This window comes from Channa argus, chromosome 18 (genome assembly GCF_033026475.1).
Source record: "Channa argus isolate prfri chromosome 18, Channa argus male v1.0, whole genome shotgun sequence".
NCBI classification, from domain to species: Eukaryota; Metazoa; Chordata; class Actinopteri; order Anabantiformes; family Channidae; genus Channa; species Channa argus.
In genome coordinates, this window is record NC_090214.1 from 3,276,128 (window position 1) to 3,297,382 (window position 21,255).

A 21,255-nucleotide genomic window follows, 5' to 3' on the forward strand; every position below is an offset into this window, starting at 1 on the left:
AGTCTACTGAAGTACTAAAGAACAAACATATATTTTTTTTATATCCAGATACAAATACAAATGACAATAAATAAATACATATAAAAAAATCACTAACAGGTTCAAAATGAACAACAGACAAATTGCCCAAAAGTGACAAAAAAAAAGGAAACCCAGTGACTACAAGTTGCCATAAAATGAACTCACACACACAAAAAAAACATTACCTTATGACTACCTAACACAAATGAACCCAAAACGGTTGGAAAATAACAAAAATCGAAACGTGACGTTTAAAAAAACGCAAACTGGCCAAAAAAAAAAAGAAATGTAAAAGTCGCACAAATACCCCAAAAAATTGCTATAAATTGCACATGAGCCTAGTTTAAAGTTTTCTGTGGACAATATTTCTATTATTTAATACAACAAATCCCAAAAAGCAACGCGGTGTCTTTTTGTAATGACGTGTATTTTGCGCGCCTCACTTGGAAGCGATTGTGATGGTTATTCTTCCTCACTGATCATTCAAAGGTAGATGTTTCTATTGAAATAAACGCATGTTTTGTAGCTTCACAATATTTAGTTTTGTTAGTCATGTGTTCGTTAATGTTTTAAACATGAGTGCGGAATAAGTGAGTTTTTTCATTTTGTGCGGGCAGCTCAGTGTTGGAACATTACAGCTTCATTCAACGTCAACTAGCCAATCTAATCTCATTTATTCTGTCCCTGCACATCCTCTTAGAAATCAATTTCTGATGTCTCAACAACCACAACAAACTGTTCCCTCCGCCCCCGACTCTCCGGCGGTGGTCGTCACCTCAAACGTGCAGAAATATGCCATTAAGAAGAAGAAAGTCCTTAGTGCGGAGGAAGCCGAGCTGTTTGAACTCACCCAGGCTGCAGGGATCACAGTAGACCAAGAAGTTTTCAAGTAAGCGTAACCAACAGAAAGCAGACCGTGATGTGTGTTTTAATGCTCACCTTTTTTTTTTTTTTTATTTTACATATGATGACTGATTCACTCATTGTGAGTTTTCTGTCACCTGTAGCAGTGTAACAACTAGATCACCTTCAGGTAACATTAAGTGAACGTTGCAAAAGTCAGCAGTATTCTTTACTTGACATTTACTCGACAAGAACTGACATTATTTTCTCTGTGTTGTTTTTACATGTGGAGCTGCAGCACAGCCCACTGCGGAGAAAAATAGGAGACAACAGGGTCAATGAATGTCCCGGAGCATTCAGACTTGTCTTCTCAGCAGAATGTCTATAACTTAGGCTGATAGCTATTTATTGTCTTGGCTATTAGTTTCAGTGTCACGCTTGGTTGGTCTATATCATAATAAAACTTACCAAATGTGTCATTATTGTGAGGAGAAACAGGTTGGCTCTTAAACTATTAGGTATATCTCATATTGTGCAAAACACTTTGTTTTAGTTCTGCAAAATGTGAAATAAAGGTTTTTAAAGTAATGGATTAAGATATGTTTTATACAGGTTTTGAAATCATTTGAACTCATTGAGTGGATTTGAATTTGATAAATTGCTTTGAGACAGTAAGCTGGGGGCCTGGTGGCTCACTGGTAGAGCATTGGGTTGGGATGTAGAAGGCCCCAGGTTCGAATCCCACCAAGTGTGGCGACCCCCTGAAGAGACAAGCCAAAAGCTGTTGATCTTTGAAAATGTAAGCTGAATTTTAACGAGAAAACTGTGACAGTCTATTTAAAAAATATGGTTTGGATGTTTGGCAAACTGATGGCACAGTCTAGTTAAAATGCTTAAGCTGTCTAACACCTTGTTGAAGAAGACTAATTATGACTGATTAATTTGACTCCCCCTTCGCATGGATGCTGAAAGTGCCAAAAATGAAATGTTATTTTTTCTCTTACTTTGACGGGATTCAGTTTTGCATCTTGAGTTGATATGATGATTATGTTTTACTGGATGACTGACTGAAGTAATCATTACCACATTGTACCCCTGGTTTAATATTTTTGTGTTTGGAGTTCTGTGTTTTTATATATAAATTATGTTTTGCTAGAGTTCATATGTATTTTGCCTCCCTGCATAAACAGATTTCCCCTCAGAGATAATGTAGCTTCAGTCCCACACCCTTCTTCTTTGCTTTCTAGGATCATAGTGGACTTGCTGAAGATGAATGTGGCCCCTCAAGCAGTTTTCCAGACTCTTAAGGCAATGTGTGCAGGTCAGAGACTAGCTGAGAGCAACACTGGGGAGTCTTCATCTGCCTCCCAGACAACTAGTATCAACCCAGCACCTACAGAGGCCAGAGGTTAGTGTCTGAAGACAGGGAGGCAGCATGAACAATGTAGTTTTAACCCAGAGGCCCTGCAAACTCTCTGAGCTCTTTATCATTAATGTGGTGGATTACAAGGCCCAGGCTGAAGTTGGATCATGTTGGTATTGCACTGAGAATGTGAGGTTGACTTTCAGCTTTTTTAAGTCGATGTCACATCGTCCATCAAATGAATATGATTTGAACAACAAAAACGATCTGAGCCTAGATCCCAAGATTGTGCTTGCGTCTTCCAACAGTTAACACGGTCTGAGAATTCCAAAAATCTTCATGGTGACCTATAGGTGCCAATAAATTCACAACTCTGTAGTATAACAATTGCAATATATTCCACAGGACAATAGCACTAAAACATTGTCTGTATAGTACATGTCCACACAGTCCAGGCATGATCTCTGAAAAGACAGAAATATCTGTCGTCGGTTTGCAAAACTATTGGCTTTAGTTTAAATATCGAACATGACAGACACTGTGCCCTGCGGGTTCCCCACTTGGGCGAGTTGCCTCGGAACAGGCTTTGTCATCAATAGATAATTTTAAAGGTCAGGAGCGTTAAGACTTTTTTTAAAAATATCTATTTCTATATCTATTATATTCCCACAGTGTCCCAGTGTTTCCAGGTAAAATGTCAAACAGAAGGTCAGATCAGCTATAGTTAACCAACATTAATTTCCTAACTTAAATAAATGACAAGCTGAACTTGCTTATGTCATGATTGTATGGTCTTTACCAAACTGAACAAAACTGTCTTTAGAAATTTCCGATTTGTGAGTTTATGAATAGTTTGAGTAGCCTTCATAAGTTCAACAGCAAACAAAGAGGCCTGAAGTGACTTGATTAAGGTTGGATAAATAACAGCACTCTGTTTTAATTTTTGCATTTACAAAAAATGAATGTCAGCATAGAGCAGGTTTAACCAACTTACCAACAAAGTCGTCCTAGTGTTTTTCGGTATTTCCTGGTCTGGGTGCCACACACTGCTTATTTACTACATTTGCGGGCAAGAAAAATGTGGTCACCTCTGGAAATTGTGTTAAGTTCATGAAACATGGTTCCCACAGTGTGATTAAACTTAAATTTCTTACTAAACTATTTCAGGAACACCATGCAAACAAAACCAACTTGTACACTGAGTTCTTAAGATTTGCATTCATTCCAGCAGTAGTTTATCATTTCCTGCTAATAACTTCTCGTACCGTAACTCGGAAAAACAGTATCACTTAAAGATACAGTGCAGTGCATCTCTGCAGTAGATGAAGTTGTATGTTGCAGTTTTGACATGCGCTTTAACCATTTGCCTACCAAGATGCTCCAAAGCTTCACTAATTTATGTCGGTGACTTATGCAGTATAAAAACAAATTATAGTAAATCGAAAGTATAAGGTATATGTCTGATGCGATGCCAACTTGGCTGTATGTGTGGGTCATTATGTGGGGCAGTATGAAAGAGCTCAAGGTCGGCACAGCATAGACTTCCAGCTTTTCACAAAGTGTAGAATAGACGATACCTTTCAGAATGTTTTAATGTTTTCTTTTTCAGGCTTTACCTTTCAGTTTTCCGTCTTTTATTTCCCTCTGCTCTTTGCTTCTCCCCTCCCTTATTGAGCATGTGAAGTATTCACATGGCTCCAATACAGTACTGTACATATTGTACTAGAGGTTCTTGTCGAGCACTCTGTGCCACCTAATCCCCCTCACTAAAGTCCCTCTTCACTTCACCCCACACTGAGCTTTTCCACTTAAGTGGAGGTAACCTGAAGACTAAGCGTATACAGTAGACTGTCATTAAAAAAAGAAGCTGATCTTCACTGTGCGCCTGTCATGGTTCTTTGTAATTCCTATTTTATCCCCAATGAATTCTGCTTTTTCTGTGCCTCTTGTTTCCTAAAGAAGAGGACTCTTTGGTCTCTGGAAAGAGCCCTAAGCCTCCTGCCGCTCCCCCTTCAGCGTCTGGCCCCAGAGCCACAAGAGTCAACACTAAGATTGTGGTCTACGGCCCCCAAGACAGTAGCTCTCCTCACGCTCAAGGTCCCCTCTGGTGCACTGTGTCTTACACGTCCATCTGTTTGCTTGCTTGCTTTTCTTATTACTAAGTGTTGTGTGTGTTTAATGTGCTCCAGGTACGTGCCAAGACTTCCTGCTGTGCTTTCTCCCTTTCATAAGGAAACTTGTGAAATGAGCCGAGTGGAAAGTGTGTGTGTGTGTGTGTGTGTGTGTGTATGCATGCATGTGTGGCCTAGAAAGATCCTGCCTTTGCGTGCTGGTGTGGACATATTCTCTGCATGATTGATTTTTATTTAGTTATTTTTTTTTGTTTGTGTGTCTAGAAAGTTGGTGAAGAAACCATCAGATGATGTTGTGGACTTAATATGTGTTAAGGAAAACTTGAATAGATTCTGAATGAATTAACAAATGATACGTTTCGTGTATAACGACATCATCATCCCTCCTGACCAAAACGTGCAGCAGCATGGAAAACCTGATCTTTAATAAAAGCAGCACATTAGAACACATTGGGAATACAAATCATGTCAAGTACAATGTGGGCTGTTTGGATTTAGTGTCTTGCTACATTCTTTTGGGCACTGACATATTAAGGGTTTTGATGATGATGATTTTTGTTAATTTTGTTTTGTTAAACAGAGCAGCTTTTAATATCAGCTGGAACAAAATTAAGCAGTAGCAGCAAAACCCTAAATTGATTGTGTGTTTATTCATTAAGCAGCAGCTACGAATCAAAACTATAGTTTAATAGTGAAGCATATTGTAACAGTAGCCATAAAATCATTCAACTGGTTGAGTCAATTACACAGCAATATGCATCTAAAGTCTGTTAGTAGTTTCACTTATTTATCACATGTTCATGAAACATATAATTTCTATGAGGAACAATTTCTTGTTTCTTGTCTCAAAACTGACCAAAGAAACTAATTATCAAAGTTTATAGTTGCTAAAAGCTCCTTCTAGTCACTGTGCAAGGTTATTAACGGTACTTTTAAGAGGATACGAGACAGGAAAGAGTCCTCTGACTTTTCATTTGCGCTTTTTCCTCATCATCGCCATTTGCACCATTAAAAGTGCCAAGGTGCTTGGAACGTGTGAGGCTACATTAAAGTTCATTTGCCTCCTCCTTTTACCTTATTTTTCGACTTTGTCAGCAGTGCGCAGTAAAGCCGGAGCGAGCCACGGTGAAAAGAGTAGAGAGGCCTCCAGCCAGAGAGTGCAGCGGCAGCCCAGCGCCACCAGAGGACAAAAGACCAAGAGCTCCGGCAGCAGCAGTTCCTCCTCGCAGATAAACTCAACATAAAACTCCATGTGAGACCATCTGTAAATATGTCTTCTTTTTTTTTTTGACGTTTAAACAACGTGTTTGCTTTACCTGTTAAGGAAGGTTGGTTCACCCACAGTCTCATCTTCGGTAAAAAATGTATTTGCTGTAGCTTTGAGAATATTGTCACCTCCTCATATAATCTCAGTGTAAACTTTTCTTTTTTTAAATTCATCATAGTATAAATGAAAACCTTTTACAGTGAGGTCTGTGATGAGGGACACATCTCAAAAACCTGGAAAATAAAATAAAAGCTACACATCTTCTAGACGGAATACAGTTGTATGTTTTTCTAACATCTGGGTGAAGCCGTTCTTTAATATTTCCGAAGTGCCACCTCAGATTTTGTCTGGCAGATGTTAACTGCAAGTGATAAAAGTCTCCAGTCTGTCTGGGTTAGGATTCAACGTGTAAAAATGAAAATGTCTGTATTGAAATTGCAGTATTTATATTATGATTAATCTTTTAATAAACCCAACGAAAAAATACTTACAGAATTTGCTTTGTAGTGATAGTATTTTAAATATGCTGCTATAAATAAGAGCTTGCGATTTTTGTTATTTGTCCACACAAAATGTCAAGCTCAGCTAGAAATTCTTAAACATTTATTTCACGGTCCCTCATTTATATTTAAAAAAAAAAAAAAAAAAAAAAGCCAAATCCGTGAAAATACATAGAAATATTGTGACTTTTGTGTCTTCTGCAGCAGGTAAACATTTTCAGAAAAAAAAAAAAGGTTTTTAAAAATTCACGGTTCACTGCCTGCTCAATCGGTAAATTATGGTCACAGCTGGTTTCCACTGCACTCGAAAAGTGGTGGGAAGTAAGGTACAGCATCAAGTTCAACGGTATTTAAAATCAGTCAGATTGCTGCCCAGAAAATCTTTGTAAAGTTGTTTAAAGTTGGAGGACAGTTAGAGCATGTATTCAGCTTCAGGAAAGAATTGGAATTGTGGTGGACACTACAAAAGTACCCTGAAGTGTTTTGGAAAGTTTGGACTCGGCTGCCAAACCTTATCCGCACATATCCGTTGAAAATGTCTTACAGGCTGTTTTAAGGTGAGCACAGAAAATCTCCTTTCAGCAAATGAAAGTAAAAGCAGCCTTCTAGTGTTAAACCCTGATCATACATCATTGTGCAGAGTGAAGGTCAAACATTGAAGCAACACTTTTTTTTTTCTTTTCTTTTTTATTTGTGGAAGCTTTAAAATCTGTGTTCCACAATGTGTGAAAGTCAATGGAATACTTTTAATGAAAGGTAAAATGAGGCCAGGGGTTTCTGTGATGCTTAACCTTGGGTGGAAAGTCTGCAGCTTTTTTTTTCCCCTTCTATTATTTCTGCTAAATAAAAAATATATATATATAAAAAATACATTCTATAAAGAAAACAGTATTTAATGGGGAGGGGTCATGGCATGGGAATCCTGTCATTGTCAGAGCGGATGCTGATTTGCCATTGCTGCTTTTAGTGTTTAGATACTTTGAAAATTCGGTTATTTGATTAGTTGCTCAGAGAATCTTGGCTCAGATCACCATTACTGTACACACACACACACACAAAAAAAATCTTTTAAGATGCTACAATATCAATAGGCAAAAAAATGGCGCGTTTCTTTCTCTCTGCTAGTTGACACCATCTCAGCGAAGTGGTAGTTTGTCTTTCTTCTGGGTCTGGCACTGAGTGACTGCGGCGTTTTCGTCTTTCTCTTCTTGAATGGCTGATAATATAATCAAACCTTGAGGAATGCACGTTGTTCTGTGGCGGCGATGAAAATGTGTCACTTTTAAGAAATACTCGTTGCTATTGATCTCACTCAAACTGTCATGGTCTCATTGATTTCTTTTTTATTATTTTTATTTTTTCTGTCTCTCTCTCCTGCGCTTTGGAAAAGATGTGTGGGTGTGAGGAGAAGATGTATTTTTAAAAGTTCGAAAATTTGATGATCATACCTCTGTTCGACTTCTATCACATGGGGGCAGTAGAAGCATGCTCCAGTTTAGGTTGTAGTGTGCCTTTATAAATATAAAAAAATAAATAAATGTATATAAAAAAATATTTATTTTTTTTATATATGAAAGATGCTCCAGCATGCTCCAGTTTTTATTTTTTAAACTGGAGCATGCTGGAGCATCTTTCATATATAAAAAAATATTTATTTTTTTTTGGGGGGGGGATCTGCATGAATGAAAGAGAGTGAATATAAAAGTCATGCATTTAGTATTTTCTACTGTGTGTATTTGAAACAAAGCAGCAAAGTACTTGGTGATGCAGAGACACACAGTGAGAAGATACCGTGTGTGTGTGTGTGTGTGTGTGTGTGTGTGTGTGTGTGTGTGTGTGTCTAGAGGCAGCCTGCAGGACTTTATGTAGCTGCAGGTCTTTTATGTGGCCGTTTGTCCTGTTTATGTGTTCTTGCCTCTCCTCTCCTCTCCTCTGCGCTCAGCATTGATGGCAGCGTGCCTGTAATTGATGGGACCATATTGCTGTGGTGTAGCAGGTTTAATGGGGCTTGACAGAGCAAGGGAAAGCAGCATGCAACCAGGGAGGAAACTTAACCCTTTCACACACACACACACCCCACCTCCACCCTCCATCCATGTCTCTTCCAGTTCCCCACACACCACCCTTCGTCTGTCTTTCCGGTCTTTGCGCCCTCCTCCCCTGCACATCAGTGCATGCAAACACAAATGTGAATACAAACAGGCCCTCGGTGATTAGCTTGTTTACGAATCCTACTGTTATCAGTGGTCATGGTAATGGCAGTTTGGTTCATGATCAAGGAAGCTGCAGACACCCCTCTGACTCCACTTCCGAAAATAAATACTCGCCAGCTGTCAGTGCTCTCTGCTGTTTTGCTCGGAGGAGCCTAAATGTGTTTGACAAAGGTAAACGGCTGGGAATTTATTTCTTCAAACTTGCAGCCAGACTGTGGTTCCCAATATGAACCGTAGGGGCCAGTGTGGATCCAAGGTACCAACGTGGCCTTCCACTGCCGTAGACTTCCGTTGGCATCCTTTCCAGCATTTCCGATGTGTTTATTTTGTTATGGGGGAATTTCATAGGCAGTGCAGACTCTTCTATTAAATAGTGTGTTATCCTGCTCTCAGATGCACCGCACACACTCATTGAATGTGAATTTGTGCTCGTGCATGTACACACCATATGCACCATTAATCAATAGAGACAATGAAATGATGCTATTGTGTGCGAGGCAGGGCGAATGGCACATTGAAGAATGAGCTAGTCAAAGCTGTTGGCAAATCATTAATGTAAGGTGTTGGTCTAAACCAAGTTCTCACACTCTCTCTGTGCAAGCTGTTCCCAGGTGACAAAAAACTGGGGAGAGACACTATTTTAAGAGCTGATGTCACACCTCTCTTTCTCTATTTTTTTTTTTTTTTTTTTTTACTACCATCACTTATATTCCCTTCTTAATCTCTTTCTCTGTGAGAGCACTCGGGTGGGGTGCGGAGGTATATCACCCTGTTTTCTTTCTCTTCCCTCCTTCTTGCCTCTTTCTCTTGGGTATTAACTCTTAGTTCTCTCTAAATTTATAGGCCACTTTCCCCGCACTTGTTGTCTCTCTACATTCGCCCCCTGCTCTAAACGCCTTCTCCCTCCATCATCACACCGCTCTCGTTCCCCTCCTCTCCCCCGCCATCACCCTCCTTGCCAGCCTGGCTGCAGATTGGCTATTTCCTGCACGCGCCCAGTAGAGCCCTTATCAGAGGTAGAGTGCTGATTGTTGGTCTGTCTCTCAGGCTGACTGACAGCTTGGGCTGTGCTGCTGAAATGCCTGATTTGGTCAATGTTTGTCTGTGGGGCCTTATCTCCACACCTTATATTAACTGCCTTGACAGTATGTGCAGGCAGTCACTCTCCATCTTGTTGCACCTCCTTTCCAGCACCACCACCGCCACCTCCTCCCTCCATCCTCTGTCTCTATCTTCACTCTCTCTCCACTCTGTTACGCACTATAGTCTTTCAACCAGCAGCTAAATGTTTTCCCCCTGATCCTCCTCCTTCCATCATTCTTCCTCTTGCAGCTGGATCAGCATCTTTAACGGCATAAATGTCAATTTAATTCTTTCTTGTTATTTCTTCCAAAGCTAGAAATGGAGCCAACATCCTTAAAGGGTCAGTTCACCGAAATTACAAAAAGGGGGCCAAAACATTAGAACCACCTCTTTATATTGCACACCAGTCCAACTGCACTGCCCACTTTGACCTCAGTATTAAACACATAGTAGAATTATCACCTTTCTGACTATTCCAACCTAAAAAGGGAGAAATGATAACAGTGTAAAAGTAGAACTCATGGCAGAGCTGCTGTATTAGATTACATTGCAAAGTACAGGTGGTGATAATGTTATGCCAGATTGGTGAAGTTATAATGTGACATCACTGCAGCCCAGGCTGTGTTGAAAAAGGTGATATTTACTTACTTGTACCTTTTTTACAGTACTGAATTTATACTAATGTATTTATATGAGTCTTTAGAGTAACTGTTCAGATCTCTAATGATTTTTTTCTGTTTAATTTCTAAAATGTAGTTTGTTTGTTTTTTTAAAGCTGTGAGTGGGACCAAATTCTGAGGTTAAAAAATGTCCAAACCCTTTTAATTTTTTGATGTCTTATCTCATCGTATTTATTAAATTAGTTGTTCCAACTTATTTATAGTAAGAAATCTGTCTCATAAACTCAATTCAACTAAACAAGCTGTTGGCTAAAATGGCATACAGCTTTGTTTTTAATTACTTTATAATTAGTGTAGTTAGATTACATGCTTGACTCTAGGCAACAACTTAGGTAAATAGTATTTCCACAATTTAAAAAAAAAAAGCCTGAGATGTGGAAAAAAGATTAAAATACATCATCCAATGCACTACTCCGAAAAAGGTAGTGAGAGAAACTTGAATTAAATTTGAGCGTTTCTACTTTATTTCCTATTAGGCTAAATGCTCTTTCAGAGGGAAAAAGAAATGTAAGGAAGAATTATGGACTTACAATATACAGCATTTTTCAAACTCTACATTTACAAAAAATACTTCTACACGTAGACTTTGGAGGTCACTAAAACACCCAAGTACCAGAGTACCTCCCAGGGACGGGGACATCAGTGTTCCTCAATTGCAACAGCTCTAAATGTGAAAACCACAAAGAAGTTCACTTTTCTTTGAAGTAGGGGGAGAAATCTGAGTGTGCAGTATCTTTAAATACATTTAAAACATTCAGATACCATGCGTGATCATAAAATACCTCGTTGCGTATTTTCCATTTTACTGAACAGTCATGTCAAGGACCTACATAGCTTAAAAATGTAAAAACCTATAGTGAATTATTCGATTTTCACGTCACCGAATCCCACAACCAACAATGACTCGATCCCACTAACCAGTATTGTTCATTCAAAGCCTGACATGATCCTAGTGGCATTGTTGGCTGACATGTTCCTTTTTTACCTTGAACCCACACAGACACACACTGTATCGTGTTTAATCCCACATAAATCGCTGTCACCAGAGGTACACGAACTCAATACTCAGTGCAAGTACTAGTAGAAGTACTTATGCTTTAACTTTTACTTTAGGTACTCAAAAGTACTTAAGTGAGAAAGTAAAATCTCTGGGCATCAATCTGACTGACTGAAAGAATAATAAAACCACGGTTCTTCCACGTGGGCCTCATCATAAGATCATAAGTATCTTTAATATCTAAACTGACTCCCTTCTTTGTGTTGGTTAGTATCAAAACATACCAAAAGTAAAAGTAGTCTTTATGCACAGTAATATTCTGTGTGTGTGTGTGTGTGTGTGTATGTTATGCATTACTTGATTATATTTATTGATGCATGTACAGAACTTACTAATGTTACCGTGGTGGAACTGGAGCTTTAACCACTTTATGTACTGACGGCTGGGTAATCAATAAATATACATCATAAATTATTAGTTTACTTGTTATAAAAAACACAAACACTAGTAAATAAAGTTGTCAAATAACTGTAGTAGAGTAAAACTACAATATTATGGTAGAGTTAACAGAAGTGTCATAAAATAAAAATAATCAAGTACAGTTACTTTGCATTGCTGGTTATCGTACATTTAAAAACATGGCTAGTTACCTTTGCTCCAGTGTAATTTATTAATACTACGTTATGTCGACCTTAAGCTAGATGTGTTTGTATTCACATCTTGACTCCCCGTTTTAGCTCTTTACCCAGACTATTAGACCGAAGTGTGTGAATCTGAAAGCGCTGGCTCGTGTTGTGGTGTTTGGGGCGACGGTTATTTCAGTGACCGAACAGCTGGTGGCAGTAGCACGGCATTCCACGCTTTGAAACTGACAAAGAAGTCAGTTTTGCTTTTCCTTCCCAAATACTGTTCTCCGCTTTCTGTGTGATGCAGCTGCAAATCAGATGATCCCCTGAAATTCTTGCAGCCTGCTCAGTGTAACTTATGCTTCCTGGGGTGACAATGCACTTTAAATGGATTTCGTCAAGTATGTTTCAAACTCCTTCGCACCGTCTCAGGGACAGAGCTGAAATTTTAGAAATACAGAGGCCATGGTCGCTCCATACACCCGGTCGGCCGGAAGTTGTCAACTTTTTCTGGAGGCTTTTTTTAGGATGTTTCTGGGCTTAGAGCCAAGACCCGATTCCCGAACTCAATGCAATTATGTTATGAAGTTCATTCTCTGCAGAGATCAACAACTTCTGGCTTGTCGCAGTCCACCGTTATTGGTCTGCAACCAGGGCCTCCGGATTACCTGTTGTTGTTGTTGTTGTTGTTGTTTGCGGATTGGAGGGATAAACATGCTGTAACGAGCTGAAACGCTAGTGTAGCTGCATGTCGTTTTGGAATAAAAGCAGTTTTTAATTCCTCCATCTTAATGTCGTCATAGTCCCAGTAGTAACGGCATGATTGCGTATACAGACAAATACATTTAAGCACAAATGGAGAATTTGAAACCAAAAGCACTAATCGACAGAGACCGAGGAGGTAAACACAGCCTCTTAAGCGTTATGCACTGTATTTATTCACTTTATTAGCAAGAGGCTGTTCATCCCGTCTGTTAATGGCAGCTGTGTGAACGAATAGAGTTCACACTCACTTGGACCCCTATTGTGTGGCAGGCTGTCAGGTTCCACACACGCCTGCACACCCATAAACACTCATGCACCTTCGCACAGCTGCCTGAGAGTTCTGTCTTAGATTAATTGTTTTCTGAAATCACTTCTTTGGCTGCAGCTCAGTGTTACAGTAGGGAGGTGCCTCTAAGAGTCTGCTCTTAATATTAACACTGTGTAACGTGTGACTGGGTGCTGAACCAGGTGCAACTTCGTATTTTAGAGAAAAGTTATGCAGCCTGTGACGACTGGTTTGCTGTGAGCTGATCGTCACAGTGCACCCAGAAAGTATTCCCAGTGCTTCTCCCACATTTTGTTATGTCAAAGCCTTATTTAGAAGTTGATTAAATTCATTATTTTCTACGAACAATACCCCATAATGACAATTTGAAATATTTTGTTGGAAATCTTTTTGCAAATTTATTACAAATAAATAAATGAAATAAATGACATGTACATAACACCTTTAGCACCAGTTACAGCCTCGAGTCTTTTTGAGTATGATGCCACAAGCGTGGCTGCAGCATGGCTGCTGCTGAAAAACATCCCCACAGCATGATGCTGCCACCACCATGCTTTACAGTAGGGATGGTATTGGCCAGGTGGTGCCTGGTTTCCTACAGACATGAATTCAGGCCAAAGAGTTCAATCTCTACATCATCAGACCAGAGACTTTTGTTTCTCATGGTCTGAGAGACCTTCAGGTGGGCGGTCATGTGCCTTTTACGGAGGAGTGGTTTCAGTCTGGCCACTCTACCATACAATTGTCCACACTTGGACTTAATGGTTTTCTTAATGGTTTTCGTTTGCTCTGTGGGACTTTATATAGACAGTTGAACGCTTTCCACAGGTGGACTCCAATCAAATTTAGAAACATCTGAAGGATTTTTTTATCCATTTATTTTTTGTCCTTTCGGCTTATCCCATGAGTTCAGGGTCGCAACAGCGGATCATTGTCCGCAAGTTTTTAAACCGGACGCTCTTCCTGATGCAACCCTCCCCAATTTCTGCCGGGCTTGGACCATCAGTGCACAGCTGGGGTTGAGAGTGGGCTGTTGGGGATTGAGTATTTTGCCCAGAGACACTTCAACATATAGCTGGGACCGGGTTCGAACCACTGACCCTGTGCCCCATGGACGACTGCCTTACCAACTGAGCTACAGCCGCCCCCCTATGTAGAAACGTCTCAAGGATGATCAGTGGAAACAAGAAGCACCAGAGCTCAATTTTGAAGTGTCATAGCAAAGGCCATGAATACTTATGCACTTGTTATTCATTTTTTTGTTTTCTATTTTTAATAAATTTGCAAAGATTTCTAACAAACTTCTCTCACAATGTCATTGTCGAGTATGGTTCGTAGAATTTTGAGCATTTGGAGAAGTTTCCGTTACCCTGTGCAAGGTCGGTTAATTCCAGTTCAGATGTACACACATAGGTGAAGCCGCCCCCGTCTACTGACCCACTGCAGTGATGCTTTTCAGGATCACGACAGAAAGTGACAACACATCCTCCAACTCGCCAACAGAAAGTCAGGGGAAATCTGACAAGATGGCGCCTGCGTCCGGCATACAGTTAACATAGAATAAAGTCATCTTCACATTCTCTATGCTAATACACAGTTTGCATTTTTACTTCATTTTTACTCCAATGCTGTGATCTTTGATCAATAATACTTTGCAAAGTCAGACTGGTAATAAAAAAATATACAGTAATCGCCAAGTTATTATGGCTTGTTAGTTCTCATGTTATTTGTAATCTTGAACTGTGTGTGGGCTGAGGTTTGAGTATTTATAACTTTAGAACCCATTGAATTTGGAAAACCTGAAGCCATTTTGGTGAAAGAACCTCTGAGAGTGCTGAGGGGTGTATGGAGCGACCATGGCCTCTGTATTTCTAAAATTTCAGCTCTGTCCCTGAGACGGTGCGAAGGAGTTTGAAACATACTTGACGAAATCCATTTAAAGTGCATTGTCACCCCAGGAAGCATAAGTGTTGGAGCTGCTAAAAGAAGAAGTAACAATCACAGTGTTTTGGATTACAAGCTGCTAATTGTTGACTAAAGAATAAACTGGGAAGAAAAGAGGAGTTTAATCATTTCCCAATTAAGGCTCTTCCAAAGGTGTTTTGTGTTCATGTGTGTGTTACAGTTCTCCAAATTCCTTTAATTAAGGAGGAGACAGAGGTTACAAGTCTATCTTTGTCTCGGTTGAATTTCCTGAATTTTCTGTCCTGTGTGTTTCAGCTATGAAGATTTTAATTGCCTTTAATTATTCATATTTAATTAGTACACCTTCAATTTATAGTTTATGAATGTTTAAACCTGATGAATCATTTCTGGCTTTATAATGTTTTTTTATTTTATTTTTTTTTAATACTCTTGTTTGCATATGGGATGTGAACCAATAGTGGAAGAACAAATAACAATTAAGAGCTTTGCGAGTTTGCTTTTTTATTTATTAGTCCTCTATTGTGTTTTTTGTTATTATTGTTTATTGTCTAAGAACTATCTGTAAGAGTGTTTTTTTTAATTTTGTGCTATAATTTAACCTTTTGGGCACGACTTTGTGTGAATGCATGTTTGTGCTTCTCCAGGTGTGTGCAGGCCTGCAGATTAAAAAAAAATAACAAAAATGAATGAACAAAATAAAAGCTCAGTGGCCTTGCAGGACAATATCCCCCTGAGGAATCTATTATATGTCATCGGTGTCATGTCATGTCACTGCCCCGACTCCCCGACACAATACCTGCATGGCTGTTTTGCATGTGTAAAGACAGATTATGTACATTATTTGCTCCATGTGACTGTGTGTATGCACATACAGTACAGTGTCTTATGCATGTGTTGGCTGTGCTCCCCAACACACTGCTGTCTGCTGGCCCATTGTGTTGGCTCACTGGAAGCGTGCCAACAACTACCCTATTGTACCCACTCACGAAAGAGCAAAAGGCCTCTCTATCTGTCACGCATACAGCCTTTTACCTGTCTGTCAAGCCACGTGGTAAAAGCCACACAATTCTGCTTTACCGCGATGAATATTTACATACGTTGCCGACCCCGTCGAGGTTAATGTCAGCTCGTCCACGCCGCTGCGCCTGGATCTGAACGTCTGCAGTTGCAGACTTTCATTGATAAAGGTTGATGCATCCTGGTGCGTCAAAGCATTAAGTGACCGTAGTGTTTATTAACGCTGGGCAGATAGAGGGAGGGAGACGGGATACGACTTGCAACAAAGGTGCCCAGCTCGAACAGGAAACAAAAGGTCAAGGGTTTGTGCACCCAGATCCACAGGAATGTCTCTGCTCTCTCTGTGCTTGTATTCCATTTTCTCACTTCTCCGTATCTAATCATGCCTCCAATACTCCAATATAGTTCAGGTGAATAAAACTCAAAGCAGCTCATACTACTTTACAGAAATGGTGTCTACAGAACTGTTTTTATGAAACGCGATCATCAAAACAGCTTATAAGGTCATTAAAATCAGCTCTGTTGTCACCAAGTGCAACATTGAAGTGATAATCACATTATTGCATCAATATTATATTCACTGATGTGAAATTAGTCATTCTGCATAATGAGTACTTCACACTTTTGATACTTCAGTTCATTTGTGTGTTTGTTTGGGGTTTTTTTTGTTTGTTTTTACTCATACTTTTGTACTTTTCCCGTCTTCACTGTTGGTCCTTTACTTGTAAGAGTATTTCTACCCTAATGTACTGTTTCTTTAAAGGACGCCTTCGCTGATAATAAACCTGGTTCTTTTGGTTCCAGTTTGGGTAGTACATGTACACAAATATCATTAAACATCATTCTGACTTCCCTATATTAAAATGGACAGAGATGACATCACTTGAAGGTACTTTCAGTTCAGATTACGTCATCTCGTTGCTCACACGACGAACTTTGTAATCACGGTCAACCTGTTTTAGCAGAGCTCCTCCACATCATCTGAACTCTTAATAATGAAAAGCACCTCCAGATGACATTACCTGGAGGAGTTTTTCCTAACCTAAAGCCATAGAAAGCAAGTTGCAAAATGATGATGTTATCCTTTTAATCCTTTATGGGCCACTCATTGAAATGCTTTTTAAATTAATAATTTTACATTTCAATCCTGGAGTGTAATTTTTTTTTTCTGAAAAAAGGTTTCAGATTTGGGGGGGAAAATATGTGGCCATTTACCATTTAATATGTGGATCAATTATTGCAAAAATACATAGAGTATATAAAGATGAAGGAACATTTATTTCAAAAATCACACATGTCTTTTTGAACTTATGATACTGGTGTCAATACAAACCTTAGTAACATAGCAGTGTGATCATGTTCGATCACCTTCCTGCTTCATGGTACTGAAATCCTGAAGCAGTTTGAGAGACATGGGGGTGACGTGTTTAAAGCCTGTGGAAGTTATCGTACATGGTTCCATTCCCAATAAAAAGTAACTTAAGTAAATAATCTGAGTACTTCTAACACATACAGTCCAGACATTTAAGAGTGTGAGTGAGAAAATGTGTTTGGTTATTTTCGTCTTTTGGGTGAATTGAGTCTTTAAGGTGTATATATAGGTGGTTTAATGTAGTTTGTGTGTGTGTACTGTATGATGACACACTGTTGTCTGAAAGTGTGTATTTGTTTTTGAAAATAGTCTATAATGACTGAAATAACAAAGCACTTTTCAGGAGTCTCATTTATTTTTTTTTGAAAAAGCCAAATATTAGATATTAAAGCCCAGATGTCACTTCTCTCTTTGTCTCTTCCTCTCACGCTGTCCTCTCTCTATCTTTAAATTTACTCTGTCTTCTCTGACTTTCCATTAGAAAAAAAAAAAAAAAACCCTCCCATCCTGTCTCTTGCAGCCCGCTAGCACCCTCATATTCTGTCGCACTACCTCTATCTCTGCCCCCCTCCCTTCTATACACTAACCCCTCTCCACTCCTCACCCTCCCACTCCCTCTCTCCCTCTTGCATTTCCCCTGGCAGGCTAGTGATTGACACTTACAAATTACCCGGCAGCAGTGGCATTGTGTGTGACCCCTCTCTCTCATCTCCAGCCCGCTGCCGTTTTGTCATCTAATTACTGTGAATCCCCGGCCTGCTCCCCACTGCTGCATTTTTAATATGCCTGCCTACCCCCCTCCTCACTTTCTCTCTCTCGCTCACTCACTCACTCACTCTCTCACTCAAATGCACAGTCCCCCTCCTCCACTCACCTGCAGCCTACTTTACCTGCTTCTCTGTCCAATACTTGGAGTGCAACCATCGTCTCTATATCCCTCTGTGCAGCCTCCGAGTGTTTTCTCCACCGCCTCCGTTATCACACCATCACCTCTCCTGCCTCCTCTCGCTGCTCTCCTCCTCTCTGTGGAGTGTCGCTCCATCCCACACACGGACCAATTCATGTCAACGTCTCTGTTTGCGTGTCACTTTTCCGTAGTATCATTAAAGTGTTTGGTAAACACGCGGTTCACTTCCTGTAATCAGCAACGAATGCACAGTGAGCTGTTGCGGCAGATTTTTTTAAAGATTTTATTTTAAACGAGATATAATTTGCACATAATATCAAGTGAATTGTAGTTGTTTTTACTCGTACGTGCGCCGCAGAACCTCACAAACGTCTTCCCTACTGTTCTGCACGCTTTCTTTCTAATTGCATCCACAGCCAGAAATCACAAACATACTGTATTTCACCCTAATTAATTTCAGCACAATGTAAAGTTCCTAACTGGCTATGACTAATGTCTGTTTGCAATGCTAATGATTGTATTTGCTTCTCATGAAAAGAAAGCAAAATGGAATTCTGTTCTGTTGCAAAGTGCCGATCATCAATGCAAGTCTTTCTTTTACCTCAAGGTGACGAATAAAAGGAATGCATGGCATATTGATGGTGTTCACCAAGGAAAGAAATACCTCAGTGCTGCAAATTGCAATGTAGAATCAAGAATTAAATGAAAGAATTGAATAAATATGACATTCAATGCCCTGATATACTGTCCTCCCACCTGATTGCAATGTGAAGGCAGACAGAATATTTTATAGTTTTGCAAACACAAGGAGAGCCTATGCTGGAAGCTGTAATAATTGCAAGATGACAAGATGCAAATGTGCACAGACACCTAGCACCCACAATTCATGTGATTCCTGTGCCTCACATAGTTTCTCTGCGTGTGTGTGTTGTACATGGCTCAGCTGTCCACAGCCAGACTGAGCTCCCCCGCCGATCCCGATCTTCCAGCTAGAAATCAGCAGAGCATGGCAGACTGCTGCTCCAGCACAGCTCTGAAGGAAGGAGGCGAAAGGAGAGAGAGAAAGGAGATAAAAAACCAAAAGAAAAAAGAGGAGAGAAATAACTGAAAGTGCTAGAATTTAATTTGAGTGTCTTTGGTTGCATAGTTCAGCAGCTCAGAAAGTTTTATTTAGAGCACAGGCAATAACAGATGTCTCACAGTGTGGATGGAACAGGCGTGCGGCCAGGCCGAGCCAGGCCAGACCAGGCCAGGCCAGGCCAGGCCAGATCTGCCTCCCTGCCCCTCCACCTTCTGATGTAGCCCCAGGGCGTGGTAGGATTTAGCATGGCCTCATTACCTTGTCATGAGTTTGGAGAAATATGGGCCTCCTGAGAGAAGCTCAGGGACGTGGACTGATGGAAAGAGAAAAGGAAGGAGAACTGACAGCAGCCGCATAGAGGAGGCAAAAGAGATGGGGTGGGGGGGTGGGGGGGTAATTGAGACAGAAAGAGAGAATGGGAAGGGAGAGATGTTGGCAGAGCTGGAGAAATAGTAAAAAAGGTGGGGAGGGATGGAGTGTTGCGGGGAGTGGCGAAACTAATGGTCCTGCCTGGAGTGATAGCAGTCAATCAATCACCTTTAAACAAAAGCAGCAGGCCCAGGAGAATATTTAAGCAGTGCTTATTTAATTAAAAGTCCCTTTGCTCATATTTATGGACCATCCTTCCTTCAAATATTAACCTTCCAGGTCCTGGGAGGCTTCGGATGACTCAGCTGCGGGCTGGCTGGCCTGGATGGAGCCACGGAGCTGAGATCATAGGGGAAAAACCGTACGTGGTTCCCATAAAGACACAACTGCCAGATCTCCACCGCTTCACCTTAATGTGTTCATCAATTATTTGTCAAGTGAAAAAAAAAAAAAAAGACAGGTTGTGTGTACAGCAGCAGATTAGTCACAGGCTGAGGGGGCAGAAGGAAGTATTTACATCATTACAGCGAAAAAGCTGCATTTCCACTGTTTCAAAGTACGTTTAGATTAAAAGTCCTGCTATCAACATTTACTTACCAAGGAAGTTTACGAGGTACTCAGCAGTATGTGAAGTAATTTGCATTATTGATTATTAGATTCAAAGCATAAGGTCATAAAAAACGGTGAATTAAGTAAATAAAATGAGCTCAATCGTTACCAGCTACAACATTAAAGTGAGGAACACAATGCTTTTCAATTTATAATCTAATAAATCGTGTAAACTCATGTTACATAGGACATTCTGCATAAAGTCTGTTGGTAGCTCAAAGTATTTTTTGAGCTGATACTTTTACTTAAGGACTATTTGTGACGAGGGACTTTTACTTTCCACACTTTGATATTGTTCAGTACAGGAAAGAGTCTTAACAACACAAATTATTTTTATGTTGAAGCTGCTTTAAAGCTATAACTATTGTGTTCATATATAACTTACTTCAATAAGTTCATGTTTTATTTAATCCTCTACTATTGCGCAATTTTGAGTTATTGACATGTAGATATCTTTAGACTGAAGACAAAAACTACAATAAGCTTTAAAAATACACTGCATTACTAATCTAAATACATTTACAATAATTTAAAAAGCTCCATCTCAACCAACAATAATCCAATTATATAACACTTCATATAAAACTGCGTGACATGTCTCTGCATGAGGAGAACTTTTACTTTTTCCAGCTCATTATTGTGCATGTAAATGTAAATTGCATTTAAATCATAATGTAAATGATAAACAGCACTGTCATTAGGACATAAATTAAAGTGTAGCTGTTTTTCTGATTCGTTCGTCGATTCATCCAGTTGTGTGGTGTATAAAATGTCCAAAATGTTGTAGAAAAATGAAGAGGGACAGAGTCCAGGGTCACATCTCTTCAGTACTTCCTGTTTTCAACCAGCATAGTTTTGTCATGTTTTTCATTAAACTGCTGATAATTTACAAACTGTCCGAGCCTTCGAAATTATTCAACTGGTTTTACAGGGAAAGTTCTACTTTTCCTGACATCTGTGTGTAAACATCTCAAGTTTAAATTATTGGTCCATTAGTGAAATTGAACGACCGTATCAGATTTGTAGAGTAGTATTTCAAAGCAGAACAAACTGGGAACAATCAAGCTATTTTGACTGGCTACTACAGAGAAAGCAGTGGCAGAAAGTAACTAAGTACTTTTTTCAAAGACTGTAGGCCTGTCAGTCCCAACCCAACAGGTTTGACGTATTTGCACTTGAATATTAAAAAAAACTCCAC

The 21,255-nt window shown here is 39.8% G+C and overlaps 1 protein-coding gene across 7 annotated transcripts; it reads left to right on the forward strand.

Annotated features, from left to right (window-relative positions):
• Window positions 1-354: 354 nt before the first annotated feature.
• On the forward strand, window positions 355-20,660 carry mzt2b (mitotic spindle organizing protein 2B). 7 transcript variants are annotated; one of them, XM_067483800.1, is made up of 6 exons: window positions 355-510; window positions 722-910; window positions 2,112-2,272; window positions 4,187-4,324; window positions 5,455-5,611; window positions 19,728-19,868. In XM_067483800.1, the coding sequence occupies exons 1-5, from the start codon at window positions 440-442 to the stop codon at window positions 5,601-5,603; spliced, it is 708 nt and encodes a 235-aa protein (XP_067339901.1). In that variant the 5' UTR covers window positions 355-439; the 3' UTR covers window positions 5,604-5,611; window positions 19,728-19,868. The 7 variants fall into 7 exon arrangements, with proteins under 7 accessions (XP_067339901.1, XP_067339902.1, XP_067339900.1 ...); XM_067483801.1 differs by lacking the exon at window positions 19,728-19,868 and adding an exon at window positions 18,606-18,622; XM_067483799.1 differs by lacking the exon at window positions 19,728-19,868 and having other exon boundaries at window positions 5,455-6,251.
• The last annotated feature ends 595 nt before the right edge of the window (window positions 20,661-21,255 follow it).